Raw genomic sequence first — 17,043 nt, forward strand, 5'->3', positions numbered from 1 at the left:
ACATTTGATATGATGCAACATAAAATTTACATGAGTACTTGGTGGGTTAAGTATAAGATATTAGCATTGATAGAGAATTGTTTAACATGCAAAACAAGAAGTAGGATCAAATAAGTCACCTTTAAGTTGGCAGGCTGTAACCTAGATTGTACTTTAAGGATAAAGGGGTCGAAGGACCTCAGCTATTTCCAATCTATGTAAGTAGCAGACGAAATCTCAAAGTTGTTTGATACACTACTGGAAATGTATATTGTGAAGAGAACAGAGAATATGTAAATTGATTTAAGTAGGTTAATGAAAGGGCAAAAAGACTGAAAATATCAGAGAAAAATAGAAGAGTAGAATATTTAAGTGGTTTTCCACTAAAGAGCTGAACAAGTTGAGCATCATCTATGAAGAGAGGGATGATATTTTGAATGATGCTATTTCATTTGTTCACTGTATTTAAAAAAGGGTAAACTTGTTATGGATAAAGTATTGAACATTCATTTAATTGGTTTCTAGAAAGGATTTATTTTCTCTGATTTAGTAAATTGAGAGATGATCTTATTGAAACATAAAAGGCTTTGAGATACCCGATAAAGGTGGGCACTCTATGGGTGTTGCTTCTAGTGGGGCAATCTAAGACAAGAATTAGAGGATATAATTTCATGGCATCGGGATTAGCCACCCAAGACCAAGATGTGGAGGAATTTCTACTATGGTGTAAAAATTTTAAACATTCATAACCATCAGAGAATAGTGTATGCTGAGACATTATATTTTGGTCCTGAGTTCTTCAGTTTTAACTAATTTTAAAAACCATGAGGAATATTTTCCACAATAAAGGTCTGAACTTATCAAAATTGTCAACAGTGCAGTTTGATACTTGTAGGTTGCAAAATGCAGATATGCAGTAGTCTAATCTAATTGTGGGATGTGGCAGTTCATGACATAATGGTGATCTAAAGATCACCTAATGGTGATATAAGACTATGGGCAGAAATAAAGTGAAAATCAAATAGTGTGCATGATAATGTGAAAGAAAATGAAGATTTTGCCAAAAAAGTAATGATATATCATGATCCACAATGCATGTTGGCATACAAGTTGCATTTGTACATTTCTGTATAATCTGTACTGTGATTCTGTGTAAGAGAAACCACTGCCCCTTTTCCCATTGAAGCCTGTGTTATAAACAGAGAAGCTTTCTTACAGAATGTTTTTGTTTCATCTTAGGCCACTTCATCAGCAATTGCAAAGTGACTGACTGGTGTTATTTAACAGATGATGCTGAAAGTTAGACTCGGGGAGTGGACAAGGCTTGTGTAAAAGAAACATCAAATTTTGTCAGTTTTTATTTATAGTCATTCAATACTGTTGGGCAATAAGATTGGGATGTGATGTCACCGTATCTAATGCATTGGCAGTCATAGCTGTGTCTCTTCTTTACCACTCTCACTGCTGCCCAAGAATATGGCAACAGATTTCTCAGTGTGAGGCAAGTTTTTTGCTATTAGGGAAAGGGATGAGATTCTAGTATCAGAGCTCATGAGAGAAAGGTAATGTAGAAGGAGTTCAGTGGGTATTGGGTTACCTCGTAGTCAATTTGTGAAGATGGAGTAGAAGCCAAGGCATCACTTTAAGGAACTGGCCATGGCTTCTGTGACTCCCCACAATATAGAAACTTCATCACAGATGAAGTACACTGCACCCTGAGAGGTCAGTTCACATGTACTTGGATTGGAGTGGATGTGGCTAATGAGGGACTTCATTGTGACTGGTAATCCAATGACGATGTTATATCCAAATCTTATTGAGTGACTAAAAATTTAAAAACTGACAAGCTTTGTTGTTTCTTTCACAATTTGTGTTATTTATTTATTTTCCCCATGTAAATTCCAAAAGAGCAAATTTTATTCCATATCTTAAATTTTTAGGTAGTGATTTGAAAATTCTGTAGGTGAATTTACATAATCCAAAAACCATAATCCAGGGGCTGCCAATACTGCTGTAATGTCTATTTCTTTCAAACCTGCCCACTAAATTTAAAGTATAGAATAAGAACAGTACAAGCCCTTCTGCCAGTGATAATATGCTAACCTTTTTAATCTACAACATAAATCTATTGCTTCCTTCGCATATGGCCCTCAATTTTTCTTTCATCCATGTGCCCGTCTAAGGAGCACCAGGCCATTGTCTCCTATACCATCACCAACCTTATTAGCTCTGGGGCTCTCCCATCCACTGCCACCAACCTCATAGTTCCCACACCCCGCACTTCCCGTTTCTACCTCCTACCCAAGATCCACAAACCTGCCTGTCCAGGTAGACCTATTGTCTCAGCTTGCTTCTGCCCCACTGAACTCATTTCTGCATACCTTGACATTGTCTTATCCCCCCTTGTTCAATCTCTTCCCACCTATGTTTGTGACACTTCTCATGCTTTGAATTTTTTCAATGATTTTAAGTTCCCTGGCCCCCTCCGTCTTATTTTCACCATGGACATCCAGTCCCTATATGCCTCCATCCCCCACCGAGATGGTCTCGAAGCTCTTCAGTTTTTTTTGGATTCCAGACCTAACCAAATCCCCTCTACCACCACTCTCCTCCGTCTAGCGGAATTAGTTCTTACTCTCAATAATTTCTCCTTTGGCTCCTCCCACTTCCTCCAAACCAAGGGTGTAGCCATGGGCACCTGCATGGGTCCCAGTTATGCCTGCCTTTTTGTTGGCTTTGTGGAACAGTCCATGTTCCAAGGCTATACCGGTATCCATCCCCCTCTTTTCCTTCGCTACATCAACGATTGCATTGGCGCTGCCTCTTGCACGCGTGCTGAGCTCGTCGACTTCATTAACTTTGCCTCCAACTTTCACCCTGCCCTCAAATTTACCTGGTCCATTTCCGACACCTCCCTCCCCTTTCTTGATCTTTCTGTCTCCATCTCTGGAGACGGCCTATCTACTGATATCTACTATAAGCCTACAGACTCTCACAGCTACCTGGACTATTCCTCTTCCCACCCTGTCTCTTGCAAAAAGGCTATCCCCTTCTCACAATTCCTCCGTCTCCGCCGCATCTGCTCTCAGGATGAGGCTTTTCTTTCCAGGACGAAGGCGATGTCTTCCTTTTTTAAGCGAAGGGGCTTCCCTTTGTCCACCATCAACTCTGCTCTCAAACGCATCTCTCCCATTTCCCGCACATCTGCCCTCACCCCATCCACCCGCCACCACAATCGGGATAGGGTTCCCCTTGTCCTTACCTACCACCCCACCAGCCTCCAGGTCCAACATATAATTCTCCGTAACTTCCGCCACCTCCAACGGGATCCCACTACCAAACACATTTTTCCCTCCCCCCCTTTCTGCTTTTCACAGGGATCGCTCCCTACGCGACTCCCTTGTCCACTCGTCCCCCCCCCCCCATCCCTTCCCACCGATCTCCCTCCTGGCAATTATCCTTGTAAACGGAACAAGTGCTACACCTGCCCTTACACTCCTCCCTCACCACCATTCAGGGCCCCAGACAGTCCTTCCAGGTGAGGCGACACTTCACCTGTGAGTCGGCTGGTGTGGTATACTGCGTCCGGTGCTCCCGGTGTGGCCTTTTATATATTGGTGAGACCCGACGCAGACTGGGAGACCGTTTCGCGGAACACCTACGCTCGGTCCGCCAGAAAAAGCAGGATCTCCCAGTGGCCACACATTTTAATTCCACATCGCATTCCCATTCTGATATGTCTATCCATGGCCTCCTCTATTGTCAAAATGAATCCAAACTCAGGTTGGAGGAACAACACCTTATATACAGGCTGGGTAGCCTCCGACCTGATGGCATGAACATTGACTTCTCTAACTTCTGTTAATGCCCCTCCTCCCCTTCTTACCTCATCCCTGACATATTTAGTTGTTTGCCTGTTCTCCATCTCCCTCTGGTGCTCCCCCCCACCCCCCACAGCTTTCTTTCTCCTGAGGCCTCCCGTCCCATGATCCTTTCCCTTCTCCAGCTCTGTATCACTTTCGCCAATCACCTTTCCAGCTCTTAGCTTCATCCCACCTGCTCCGGTCTTCTCCTATCATTTCTCATTTCCCCCTCCCCCCACTACTTTCAAATCTCTTACTATCTTTCCTTTCAGTTAGTCCTGACGAAGGGTCTTGGCCCGAAATGTCGACAGCGCTTCTCCCTATAGATGCTGCCTAGCCTGCTGTGTTGTACCAGCATTTTGTGTGTGTTATTTATCTGAGCATTAAGTGTTTTCAAAGCTAATATAATTGTAGAGAAATCAAGGGTGAAAGAGATTGGACTAAAACAAATGGAGTAGAGGCGAAAGACCAGAGGATGCTCAGTCTATTATCAGTTCCTTAATCTTGCTGAGGACCATTAGAGAAACAGTATAGGGGGGAAGCAGAAACAGTAATCAGCTGGTATTGTAAGATCCACAAGTCAATTTGCATCAGTCAATGCTGCAGTCATTATTTCTGATTGAAGTTGACTGTAGAATCAATGTTGCCAATGAAACACAGGAACATGAATTTCATTCTGCCTTTTCCACGTACACAGAGCAAAGCCATTTTCTCAGGTTGGGAAATGGATGATTTAAGAATCATCAAATTAAAATTGTGTCCAAGTGATAGAGGAGCACGCTAGAAGGAACTTCTTTATATCGAATGCTGTTGAATTATGGAATCACTAATGCATGGAAAACTTCATTAGTTTAGCATAACCACTGATGCAGAGGAAGATACAGGGCAGCTCAAACTGTCTTGTTCCTGCACAGGACTAACATGAGAGAGAGTGACAAATGTTTCCTTCCATGCTCTATAACTGTGCAAAAATCCTAATTATGGTCTTGCTGTGGGTAAGTGATATTTCAGCAAGAGTGTGAGAAAATAGTGTGTTTGTCTAAAGTTCAGCTCAGATCCAGCACTATAGTTATTTAGATTTTGGCACTGGCATGGTATCTAGACCTTTTTTTGTGCTTCTTGTCTATGATAATGCTGAGCCACCTTTATGGTCATCTGTGTTTAGGGTATGATCATCAATGATGATCATAAATCACCATATACTGCACATCCTGAAAATAGGATGGTTTTTAAAAAAACAATTAATGCAACTGAAATGCACTTTTAAGTAGTATTTGATCTTTTTAAAATTGACAGATGCTATTTAAAACAATGCTGATTTTGTTTACAAAATTCATTAATAGTTTTGAATATTTTCTTGTTGCAAGTTAAAGGAAGTCCATATAAATATTTCATCTGCTGTCTTAATTATTGTTAGTCCATTTGTAATGACACTTATAATGTATTCTATTATAGGAGAAGCCATTGACAAAATCCTTACAAAGGGGAGAAGATCCACAGTTCGATCAGGTAAGTAAAACAAAATTATTGATAAATGTTCAAGTAATGGGTTTTATTAAGGGAGTTTTTCTATTGTTTAACAACTAATAAATGTGTCATTAAGACACAAGAGACTTCAGATCCTGGAATCTGGATCAACACACGAATGCTGGAGGACCTCGGTCAGGTGGCACCTATGGAAGGAAATGGGCAACATTCCTTGTGTTTCAGTTTGGCCCCAGTAACCTGCTCCATCATAATTGATCATTGACCTGACTTTAATTTTCCTGCTCTATCTCCATACTCCTTGATTCCCTTAGAATACAATAATCTACCATTCCCGGTCTTGACTCTCTGAAATAGAGCATTCTGAACATTAAAAATACATACAAGGAAGAAATTTCTCCTCATGAGTACTTATTCAACTACCATGAGATCATGGTCCAAAGTCTAGAATTTCCAGCCACACTAAGCAATCTTGTCGAATCTTCTCTGAATTTTAAACAAATTTTTAAAGAGGCGAGTAGGGCAACATGAGATGTTAATCGGAGGAAACATAACCGAAAGTGAGAAATAAGTACATCATCTTTCATCTATTCTAGAATATTCTACCCACTTTGCATAATATTTTATGTGGTGCCTTTAACGTTCCTTTCTGAAGGTCGTATAGTGCTTTACTGTTAATAAAGTAATTATTATAATATCAGTGTTGTAACATAGGAAACTCAGCAGACAAATTTTCACAGTAAGCTCCAACATGCAACAGTGTACGGTGGTTAGATAATCTCTTTAGGAAATGTTAGAGAGGTAAATGTTGACCAGAACACCAGGCTTTGTCTCACAGCTCCAGCAATCTTGATCTCTGGTGCAGTCTGTGTGGAGTTTGCACATTTTCCCTGTGATGCATGTGTTTCCACACATGCTCCTGTTTTATTCCACACCCTTAAAGCAGGCTTCTCTGTTACAGTGAATTACCACAGGTTAGATGAGTGGTAGCAGAATCAGGAGAATTGATTTACTTTTCTGTTTAGAGATACAGCATGGAATGGGCCCGTTCGGCCCACCTGAGCCACGATGCTTAGCAATACACCAATTTCACCCTAGCCTAATCACAGGGCAATTTACAATAGCCAATTAACCTACTAATCAGTACATCTTTAGAGTGTGGGAGGAAACCAGGGCACCCAGAGCAAATACTCACACATATGGGAAGAACTACATACTTTTTACAGAGGATGCCAGAATTGAATTCTGAACTCTGACACCCTGAGCTGTAATAGCATCGCACTAACTACTGTACTTCTATGTTATAGAAGAAATTACTCAGAATCAGAATCAGGTTTATTATTATCGGCATGTGACATGAAACTTGTTAACTTAGCAGCAGCAGTTCAATACAATACATAATCTAGCAGAGAAAATAATAATAATGAATTAAATAAAAAATAATAAAAAGTAAATCAATTATGTATATTGAATAGATTTTTTTTAATGTGCAAAAACAGAAATACTGTATATTTTTTTCAAAAGTGAGGTAGTGCCCGAAGATTCAATGTCCATTTAGAAATCAGATGGCAGAAGGGAAGAAGCTGTTCCTGAATTGCTGAGTGTGTGTCTTCAGACTTCTGTACCTCCTGCCTGATGGTAGCAGTGAGAAAAGGGCATGTCCTGGGTGCTGGAGGTCCTTAATAATGGATGCTTCCTTTCTGAGACACCGCTCCCTAAAGATGTCCTGGGGGTACTTTGTAGGCTAGTACCCAAGAGGAAACTGACTAGATTTTCAACCTTCTGCAGCTTCTTTCGGTCCTTTGCAGTAGCCCCTCCATACTAGACAGTGATGCAGCCTGTCAGAATGCTCTCCATAGTACAGCTATAGAAGTTTTCGAGTGTATTTGTTAACATGTCAAATCTCTTCAAACTCCTAATGAAGTACAGCCACTGTCTTGCCTCCTTTATAACTGCATCGATATGTTAGGACCAGGTTAAATCCTCGGAGATCTTGACACCCAGGAACTTGAAACTACTCACTCTCTCCACTTCTGATCCCTCTATGAGGATTGGTATGTGTTCCTTCGTCTTGCCCTTCCTAAAGTCCACAATCAGCTCTTCCGTCTTACTGACGTTGAGAGCCAGTTTGTTGCTGTGGCACCACTCCACTAGTTGGCATATCTCACTCCTATACACCCTCTTGTCACCACCTGAGATTCTACCAACAATGGTTGTAACATCAGCAAATTTATAGATGGTATTTGAGCTGTGCCTAGCCACACAGTCATGTGTATATAGAGAGTAGGGCAGTGGGCTAAGCACACACCCCTGAGGTGCGCCAGTGTTAATTGTCAGCGAGGAGGATATGTTACCACCAATCTCTCTTTAAAGACAGTCTAACATCGGCCTCTGAGATGGAGATCACAGGGTCATCAGGTGCAGCAGGGATCTTTACAGCTGCAGTTGTGTTCTCCCTTTCAAAGTGTGCATAGAAGGAGTTGAGTTCATCTGGTAGTGAAGCATCGCTGCCATTCATACTATTGGGTTTTGCTTTGTAGGAAGTAGTGTCTTGCAGACCCTACCAGAGTTGCCGTGCATCCAATGTAGCCTCCAACCTCGTTTGAAATTGTATCTTCGCCCTTGAAATAACCCTCCGCAAATCATACCTGGTTTTCTGGTACAGGCCTGGGTTGCCAGACTTGAATGCCATAGATCTAGCCTTCAGCAGACGATGTACCTCCTGGAATGTACAGTAAATATTTGTGGGCACACTCTCATCCACACAGGTTTTCATGAAGTCGGTAACAACTGCAGCATACTCATCCAGGTTTGAAGATGAAGCCCTGTTCTTCTCCAAATAATTCTTTGGTGTTTAAAGTCTACCTGAGAGAACAGATAAGGCCTCAGTTTAAAGCTTCATATAAAAGTTGACATTTCTATAACTGGAGTGTCAGCCGGGATTTCTATATTTAGTCTCTGAACTATCATTTGAACCTTTAACCTCCTACATAAGACATGTGGAATGTCTTCCATTAATAGCAAGGTGTTGCCACCTGTGAGGCAAGTTTTGATTATGCAATAATCCACAGGTTACAAATAGCAAAGATGTTGTTTCTGAGAAAATGGGCACTCTGGAGGAAATAGAGTGTTGGTAACTTGCTGATCTGGTTGAGTCAAAGGGACAGTTGTGGACGAGGTGAATTGGAAGGAAAGTGAGACTGAAGCGTTTGATCCACCGCAAATCTGCTTAAGTATAAAGGCTGATGGTAAGAGATGGGAAGAGGTTAAAGAGATAACAAAGGTGGTCTTGATGAACCTTTAAAGAACTTCTCTAATGTTGACTGGGACTGCCAGTGTGCTAAGGCATTAGATGGGGCAGAATTTGTTAAGCGAGTCTAGGGAAGTTTTTTCTTCAAACAACACATAAATAATTGCAGCTACCTCCTTGGACTCTTTCAGCAGGATGAATAAGTTGCCTGCACTCTGTATTTCCTCCAGAGTAACTATTTCATCACAAACAAGATCTTTATTATTTGTAATTAATGGATTATTGCATTTACAGCAAGGCTTTAACAGAGATTAGCCTCACAGCTGAAAACACCTTGCTATTCCTGAAGCCCTTTCACAAGAAAGTACTGTCTACTATATAGCCCATCAAAAATATCAATAGTGATTTATGTGGCTTCAATCACATGGTTTTCTCCCCATTCCTTATATCAGAGGGGACAACACTCAACCTCCTTTAGGAATAGAGACTGAGCAAATGACAGAAATGGTAGTGGGAAATCATTTTGGGAACAGTAATCATAACTCTGTTAGTTTAAAATTAATTATGGAAAATGGTAGTATTTTTCCAGAAGGTAAAAGTTCTCAATTGGGGCAAGCAATTTTGATCGCATTTGATATAGGAGTGCACTTAAGAGAAACGGGGGCAAACAGCGGACTTGAGATATTCTTGGCAGATAATGTAATGGGAAATCCTAAGAGATTATTCAAGTATATTAACAGAAGAGAAAATCTGGGAAAGAATAGATCCCATTAAGGATGAGTGTGGATATCTATGTGTGGAGCCACAGGAGATAAGCAAGGACTTAACTGAATACTTCTCATTTGTGTTTACTATATGAGCCAGTGTGAGCTAGTAAATTGGATACAAAATTGGCTTGATGGAAGGAATTCAAAAGTTGTAGTGATGGATTATTTTAAGATTGAAGGACTGAGACCAGTGGTGTACCACAGGGATTGGTGCTGGGTCTTCTGCTGTTTGTCCTATATATTACCAATTTGAAGAAGAATGTAAGACACATGATTGGTAACCTTGCAGATGGCTGGAAAATCAGGTGGACAGTGAAGAAGGTTGTCTAAGGTAATAATTGGATCTAGATCAAGTGGAAAAAGGTATGCAGATGGAATTTAACTCAGATAAGTCTGAAGTAATGTACGTTGGGAAGTTAAGCTAGAGTAGGACTTGCACTGTAAATGACAGGGCTCAATGGAGTGTTGTAGGACAGAGAGGCCTAGAGGTACAAGTATATAGTCCCTGAAAGTGGCGACACAGGTAGACAAAGCTGGTCTAGAAAGCATATGGCATGCTTGCCTTCCTCAGATGGGCCACTGAGTACAAGAGTATGGATGTTACGTTATGTCTGTATTCAATGTTAGTGAGACCACAGTTGGAGAGGAGGGGAGTATAAAGATAGAGGGCATAAGGTTTAATTTTAACCTGGATAATGGATACTTGAGAGGCAAGTTTTTCACACGGTGTGTTATTGGTATATGAAATGAGCTGTCAGAAGAAGTGGTAGAGGTGGGTACAATTACAATATTTAAAATATATTTGGGCAGGTTCACAGATAGGAAAAGTGTGAAGAAATATGGGCCAAATGCAAGGAAATGGGACAAGCTCAGGAAGATAACTTGTCAGCATAGATGAGTTGGCCAGAGAGCCTGCTTCCATGCTAAATAACTTTTTGACTGTTTGGAAATCATGCGTGAATAAAGAAGGGGATTTAAGCCTTTTAGGTTATAAGTTATTGATTGGGTCTGAATTTGAGTAATAAAATGCTAAAAGGGAAGATCTGGCAAAGGGACAAAAAAGAAAAGTATTATGATAGAAAAGCATGGGGAAGCAAAAAGGTAGAACTGGTAATGGCTGAAGTACAATAGAGCAGCCAAATATATAATCAAATAACACCAAGCAATTCCCATCTGCCAACACTCACATTTTATGGATGTAGTGGGCTGGACAAACTGACCCTCCTGGCAGGCATCTAGAGAGGCAGTTCAGGCCCCAAGCTGCCAGTAGACATGAAGCCACGTTCGCACAATGACCAAACAGTCTTCGACAGTCATTAGTTATCTCAATCAGAGAACTACTGAACAGGATTTAAATAATTAACATATAAATGTCTCTGATAGAGACATTTAGGGACTATTGAAAAGGATTTAAGTAATTAATCAAATAAAAATACTGAAATATTAATATAACAGGAAAATGTAATATAAAATGTGTTGAAAAGTAACAAATAGTTCAAAATGTTAAATAAAATAAAACATTTTCCTTTTTCCACAATGTTGTCAATGGAAGATTATTGGTCAAACTTAAAATGTCCAATGGTAGAATAGTTTTCTGTCAAACAGAAAGTTGCTTTTAAAATGTAATTTTATAACTAGATGTATTAAAACTAAAGCAAAAACTAAAACTAAATACTAAAATAATCGTGCATTCTAGGAGCAATCATCAACAAGTATTAACTGCTAATATAATTTATTATTCAGTTTTAAAATACACAGAATATTTTTGGAATGACAATTTTAAAAATCTGTATCAGACTACTATTACATTAAAATCCAAATGGCTGTTTTATCCATTTGAATCTAGTAGTATAGTAAAATCATTGATTTAAAACTATAAATCCTATGTGTAGTTAACTGTCAAGAAGCAAACCTTGGTCAGTTTATTTATGTTAGTGTGTGCCAGTAAAAATAGCACAGTGTTTCATTTGAACAGACAAGTGTATTTTCATGCTGCAATTCCAAAGTCAAAATAACCAGACACATGAGTACACTGAAGTGATAGCTACCAACTGGGTGAATTATATTTATAATGAAAGAAAATGAGCTTTCATTGCAATAAGACTATATTTGCACATATATTAAATCTGCTCCAACTATAACACAAAATTGGGATTTATATTGCCACTGGCTTAAAAGCTAATGTGAACAGGGCTTGTAATTCACAGACTGCCCAGACTCTCCTCCCTTCCTGTTATAAGCATGAAACTCTTGTAGGGTCCACCCTTCCTGCTAAGCCAGTTTATCAAAGAATATTTGACACCTAGCAACTTAAAGCAATAGTAGGAAAGATAGCTCAAACTACAATAATTAAAGTAAATTTCAAAAATGATCTTAACTGAAAAGAGTTGTAGGAAATAACGGATGTAATATGTGAATTCAAAATTTGATGCATTGTATTAAGACTTGATGTAGATTAGTGAGCCCAGGTGTAATTGACTTTGATCTAAATGTAATTTATTTTGTGCAAAGCTATTAAGGTATTTAACAGTGTATAATCTTTAATCTATTATACTTTTCTCTCCTAGTTGATCAGTTCAATGAGTTCACTTGCAGAATACTGTCTTCCTTCTGTTCTACGAACATTGTTTGACTGGTATAAAAGACAAAATGGCATGGAAGATGAGTCCCATGAGTATCGGCCCAGGACAAGCACAAAATCAAAAGGGTAATTTAGCTTTATTTTGATGATATTTGTATTCACTCAGGTTGTCTTATGGTGTTCATTCTCCTATTGCTTGTTTAGGAACTTAGTCATAAAATGTTTGGATTGTTTACTGAATCAAAGTTACCGATTTGAAAGGAAGGTCAGTGTCACGCATTTGAGGATAAAACTATATAAACAGGAAGTGCCTTGGCTACTCTTTAATTGCATTGAAACGCCATTGTTTGTCACTCTGATTTTTTTTAAAGAAACTCATAAAGATCACTAACTTCAGAATGGTGTTATCAGGGTTTCTTGTATAGTGTACAAATGTTGCACTTCGAGAAAACCTGCAATGGCTATATGCACTGTACCTTCTCCAGTAGTCTCAGGAAAAGATAAAGTCTTCTCACCTTGGATATGGAGCAGGTGTTTTCAAACTGCTCCATATTTGCATTCTTAAAGTATCAAAAAGTGGTTCAAGCATTGTGTTAAGTACTTTCAAAGTATGTCTCTGCTGTTAGGTATATTAATTTTATGCTAATTCACATAATAAATTCCCCCTCAGGAAATAATGTCATAAATGGTTATTTAATCTGATTTGGTGTTATTGGTATTGTACAAAAAAAAACTCCTTGTAAAACTCCATTCCTGATTTAAATAGTACCATGATGTACTTGATGTCCATCTGAACAGGGCAGATTTGAATCTTTAATACCTTTAATAAATCAATATGTGTTGATGACGGTGTTATTAGATAATTCATTTAATTACAAAATGGTTCTAACTTTTGTCGTTTCAGAGATGAACAACAAAGGGATTATCTCCTGGAGAGAAGGGATCTAGCAATTGATTTTATTTTTTCTTTAGTATTAATTGATGTTTTAAAACAAGTAAGCGACAATTTCCTATTTTGTGCTGTATTTTATCTGTTCACGTGTCTAGAATTGCCTTACTTTCCAATATGGGTTACATTCAAAATTTACATGTTAACTATAAATTGCCTTCCTTAAAATGACTCTGATTTTGTTACAGTTGTTGAAGTTGTAATTCAAAAGTGTTATGCTTACCTAATTCATTATTATCCAGTTACTTAATTCCTTTGAATACTGTGTTTCAGCATTGGATTACAGAAACTAGAACTGTCTTTTGCATGTAGCAAGAGAATTCCCATAGCAAAACGTATGTTACAGTGATTGGAATAATATCAACCATAGAAATTTTAACTTGCATCAACAAAGTGTGAACTAGATAGAGCATATAAACCATTTATAGCCTGAAATTCAGCCACTGGGCTCACTGAGGATAGTCTTGATGAAGTGCAGGCTGCACAGAAATTGCTTCTCAGGAAAGTCACATTTGCAAGGCCCATACCAAATATTTGCTACCATTTAATTCAACTGAGAAGTTGTAGGTCCCAAATAGGGACTCGTCTCCTCAGGTTTTTGAAGAGCTTTTGAGATCATTTGGGAGAAGCTGATCTCAGAGGCAGGATATGTTGCCAGTTGGTCAGAAAATTTCAGTTAATTTTAGTGGCATTCTGGAAGATCAGAAGCTCTCTTGCTGAACCAGCACTGTGAAGAGAGGGAAAAAAATCACCCTTTTTGTAAGGCCATGAATAAGCTGCTCCGCATTTGGTGTAGCTAAACCCAAAAGGGAATTTCTGCAATTTATAATAAGAAAAACTATGAATCCCAAAACCTCTGTAGAAAACTAATTTACATATTTAAACAGTTTTCCAGTGGCCTTCATTTGAAGGGCTGAGTTTTCATTTCAAGACCTTCCAAAAAATTAAACTTAAAACTTTAAAGAGAATTAAAGGAGTTATGCCCAATTTGTCTTGCAAATTAACAGTTTTCCAGGCTGGAAGTAGATAAGTGGAAAAAGCATTACAATGTGTTCAGTTTAACTAAATTAAACTGCATTTCTTTTCTCTTTCAGATTTCACTTCATCCTGTACCAGACAACCTGGTCCATGAAGTTATTAATTTAGCATTCAAGCACTTTAAATATAAAGAGGGGTAAAATGCATGCATTTCCATCATTAATTTAATTCTCATTTTAAAATATGTTTATTGTTGACCTTAAATTATTCTCTTATTTATTTAGTTACCTCGGTCCTAACACTGGAAATATGCATATAATAGCTGATTTATATGCAGAAGTAATTGGTGTTCTGGCACAATCGAAGTGAGTGCAGCATTACTTTTTATAGTGAATGATACATTTTGGTTACACCATTCTTGGAAAAAGATTATTCACATGTGTTATCAAGAATATTAGAACAAAGTAACTGCAATGCCCTCTCCAAATTAGATTATAGACCTTTCTTCAGAGCTTGCTATCACTCTACTACTAGTCTGTCTCTACTGGAGGTGCAGTATAAAAACCAAAGCTAATTTTAGTTCTCAGTTGGCACATGGGAGGAGCAGCTGCCAATCTAGCATGGGATCAGAGATCTAACGGAGTTTATCTGCCTCTCCTTACTGGAGTCCTGCCATTTAGCTGACCAACAATTTCCAGTAGAATATGACAGCTGCTTGATGAAAATTGGATGGCAAGGGATATTTTTTTTCTTCATTGCAGGAGGTTTTAAGTATAGGAGAAGAATAACAGTACAATTATGCAACGCTTTGGCAAGACTGTACCTGTATTAATATGTACAATTTTGTTTGCATCATTGACAGAAACATGCTGAATATTTCTCATTGGGGAGTTCAGCATATTCAGTAGACTAATTCGGCCTATCTGAACTACTTTAGAAGCATTAAAATAGATGTTATTAAAATATATAAAGTTCTGACAGGGATCAGGAACTTGAAGTTGTTGACCAGAGGTCATAGTTTTAGGATATGAGATTAGATACTTAAGACTGAGATGAGAGAAGTTTTTCAATTTAGAGGATGATAACCTTGTAGAATTATTTATCACGGACGCTGATGAATATAACTAAGGCAATGGACTACTAGACACATAGTACATTCACAGGATATGTTGAGAGATTTAGAATATGATTGAGATAGAGGGTGGGTCATGATTGTATTGAATTGGACAAGAAGCTCAAAGGGCCAGATAGCCCGCTGCTGCTTTTTCGACATTTATGTATTGATCAGATTATCTCATTTCAGTAATCATTTCAGATTATCTCAGTTTATTTCAGTACAATTAATAATTGTTATACTTTTTACCAGCATTTTAAAGCCTCAACCATAAATTAGTGTGAGTTCTAAAAACTAATTTCGTCGTTTGATCCTTTTGAATCATGGTATTGTGGTCTGATTTTAATTTGACATAATGATTACAATTAAATCAGCCTGAGCTGCAGGTAGGTGTATGAAGTATTCCTATAATCTGTTCCTTCCATTGCAAAACAGAAAATTAATAATGTACTTCACCTTGTAGGTTTCCAGCTGTGAAAAAGAAATTTATGTCGGAACTTAAAGAACTACGTCAGAAAGAACAGAGCCCACATGTAGTTCAAAGCAGTATTAGCCTTATAATGGGCATGAAATTCTTTCGAATTAAGATGTACCCTGTGGAAGACTTTGAAGCCTCTTTTCAATTTATGCAGGTAATTAACTTGGATATTGAAGCTGATTTGTCTGTATTAAATATGCAGTCATATTTTAGTAATATATGTAAAATAGTATATAATACCATCAAAGAGGGAGGAGTGGAACTCTAATTCCATTGTGTAACTGCAATAAGCAATTAATTGGCAGGACAAGTCAATGTTTTTTAACCTCAATGATTTATCATGAGCATATATTTTGGCTGGTGGGCAACATTTTGGGATTCAGGCAGAAGAGTTTCTGGAGAATCTTGTGCTCAAATAGTAGGAAAGAACTAACATGTATTTGTCCAGGCTTTTTACATGTGATTTGGAGGTGCTATCTGAAAGAACTTGCAAAATAAATTGAATGTTCTCCTCTCCTATAACAGACATTCACCATAACAGGCGAAACTGTAGGCCAGACTTGAGATCATAGTCTGAGATTAAAAGCAATACTACATCACAAAAAGATACAAATGCCGGAAAGCCAAGCTCTACCCCACTGTTATAAAACTATTAAATGGTTCTCTGGTGTGATAAGATGGGCCTTGACCTCACAATCTACCTCATTGTGAGCTTGCACTTTATTGTCTACCTACTCTGCACTTCCTCTGCAGCTGTCACAGTTTGTTCTGCATTGTTATTTTACTTTGGTTTTCCTCAATGCCATTATGAACAGTATGCAAGACGTTTTTCACTTTATCTCAGTACATGTGACAATAATAAACCACTTTCAATTCCAAAATGCATGTTTGAAGAAGAACATCCAGGCAATGGGATGGAAAGGTAAATCAGGCAAGGTAAAACCATGTTAGCAGTTCATAGTGGGTTACTTTCACCATGAGGAAAACCATTGTTATTTCACCCCTTGTTACTATTGACTAATAATTATTAAAATACAAGCTAGACGTTTTAAGGAAATAGCCTCTCATATTTATTTTAAGCAGATGTCAATAGCTTCCATTAAAGGTATGAGCCCTAGTGTGGTGAACTACATATACCTGTCTGGACTGCTCCTGTGGCTCCTCCCACAGACCCTGCTGACTGCTCCTGTGGCTCCTCCCACAGACCCCTGTATAAAGGCGATTGAGGCCTGTTGCCCGGCCTCATTCTCCAGGATGTAGTGTTGTTCATTCTTCCAGTCAATAAAAGCCGATATCTCGCTTCTTACGTCTCAGAGTGAGTTATTGATGGTGCATCACCTAGTAGTTTTATTTCTGTGCATCTTCACTGGGTTGATAAGCAAACAAAAGGAAATTTTCCTGACCACTTCCAGAGGTGATTCACTTGAACATGGCAGATGATTCTTCAGCATCTGTCATGTGGATAATAATATCATAGATTGTGAAGTACATGTTTTGATCAGTAGCAACAAGAATTGGAGTTATTCGGGGTAACCAATGATTTTTATTACAACTGACAAATAAACCTGTAAGTTTCTGAGAGACACGGGAGCCTATTGG

At 38.5% G+C, this 17,043-nt stretch overlaps 1 protein-coding gene across 5 annotated transcripts in view; it reads left to right on the top strand.

Moving 5' to 3' along the window:
• Positions 1 to 17,043, top strand: part of LOC140726890 (protein furry homolog) — a 270,433-nt gene that overhangs the window by 89,381 nt on the left and 164,009 nt on the right. For all 5 annotated transcript variants that reach the window (XM_073043854.1, XM_073043855.1, XM_073043856.1 and 2 more), the window contains exons 3-8: positions 5,298 to 5,351; positions 11,912 to 12,051; positions 12,830 to 12,920; positions 13,969 to 14,048; positions 14,137 to 14,217; positions 15,430 to 15,598. In XM_073043854.1, coding sequence (XP_072899955.1) covers positions 5,298 to 5,351; positions 11,912 to 12,051; positions 12,830 to 12,920; positions 13,969 to 14,048; positions 14,137 to 14,217; positions 15,430 to 15,598 — 615 coding nt within the window. The remainder of the gene's footprint in view (positions 1 to 5,297; positions 5,352 to 11,911; positions 12,052 to 12,829; positions 12,921 to 13,968; positions 14,049 to 14,136; positions 14,218 to 15,429; positions 15,599 to 17,043) is intronic.

The sequence above is a fragment of the Hemitrygon akajei genome, chromosome 4, assembly GCF_048418815.1.
Source record: "Hemitrygon akajei chromosome 4, sHemAka1.3, whole genome shotgun sequence".
NCBI classification, from domain to species: domain Eukaryota; kingdom Metazoa; phylum Chordata; class Chondrichthyes; order Myliobatiformes; family Dasyatidae; genus Hemitrygon; species Hemitrygon akajei.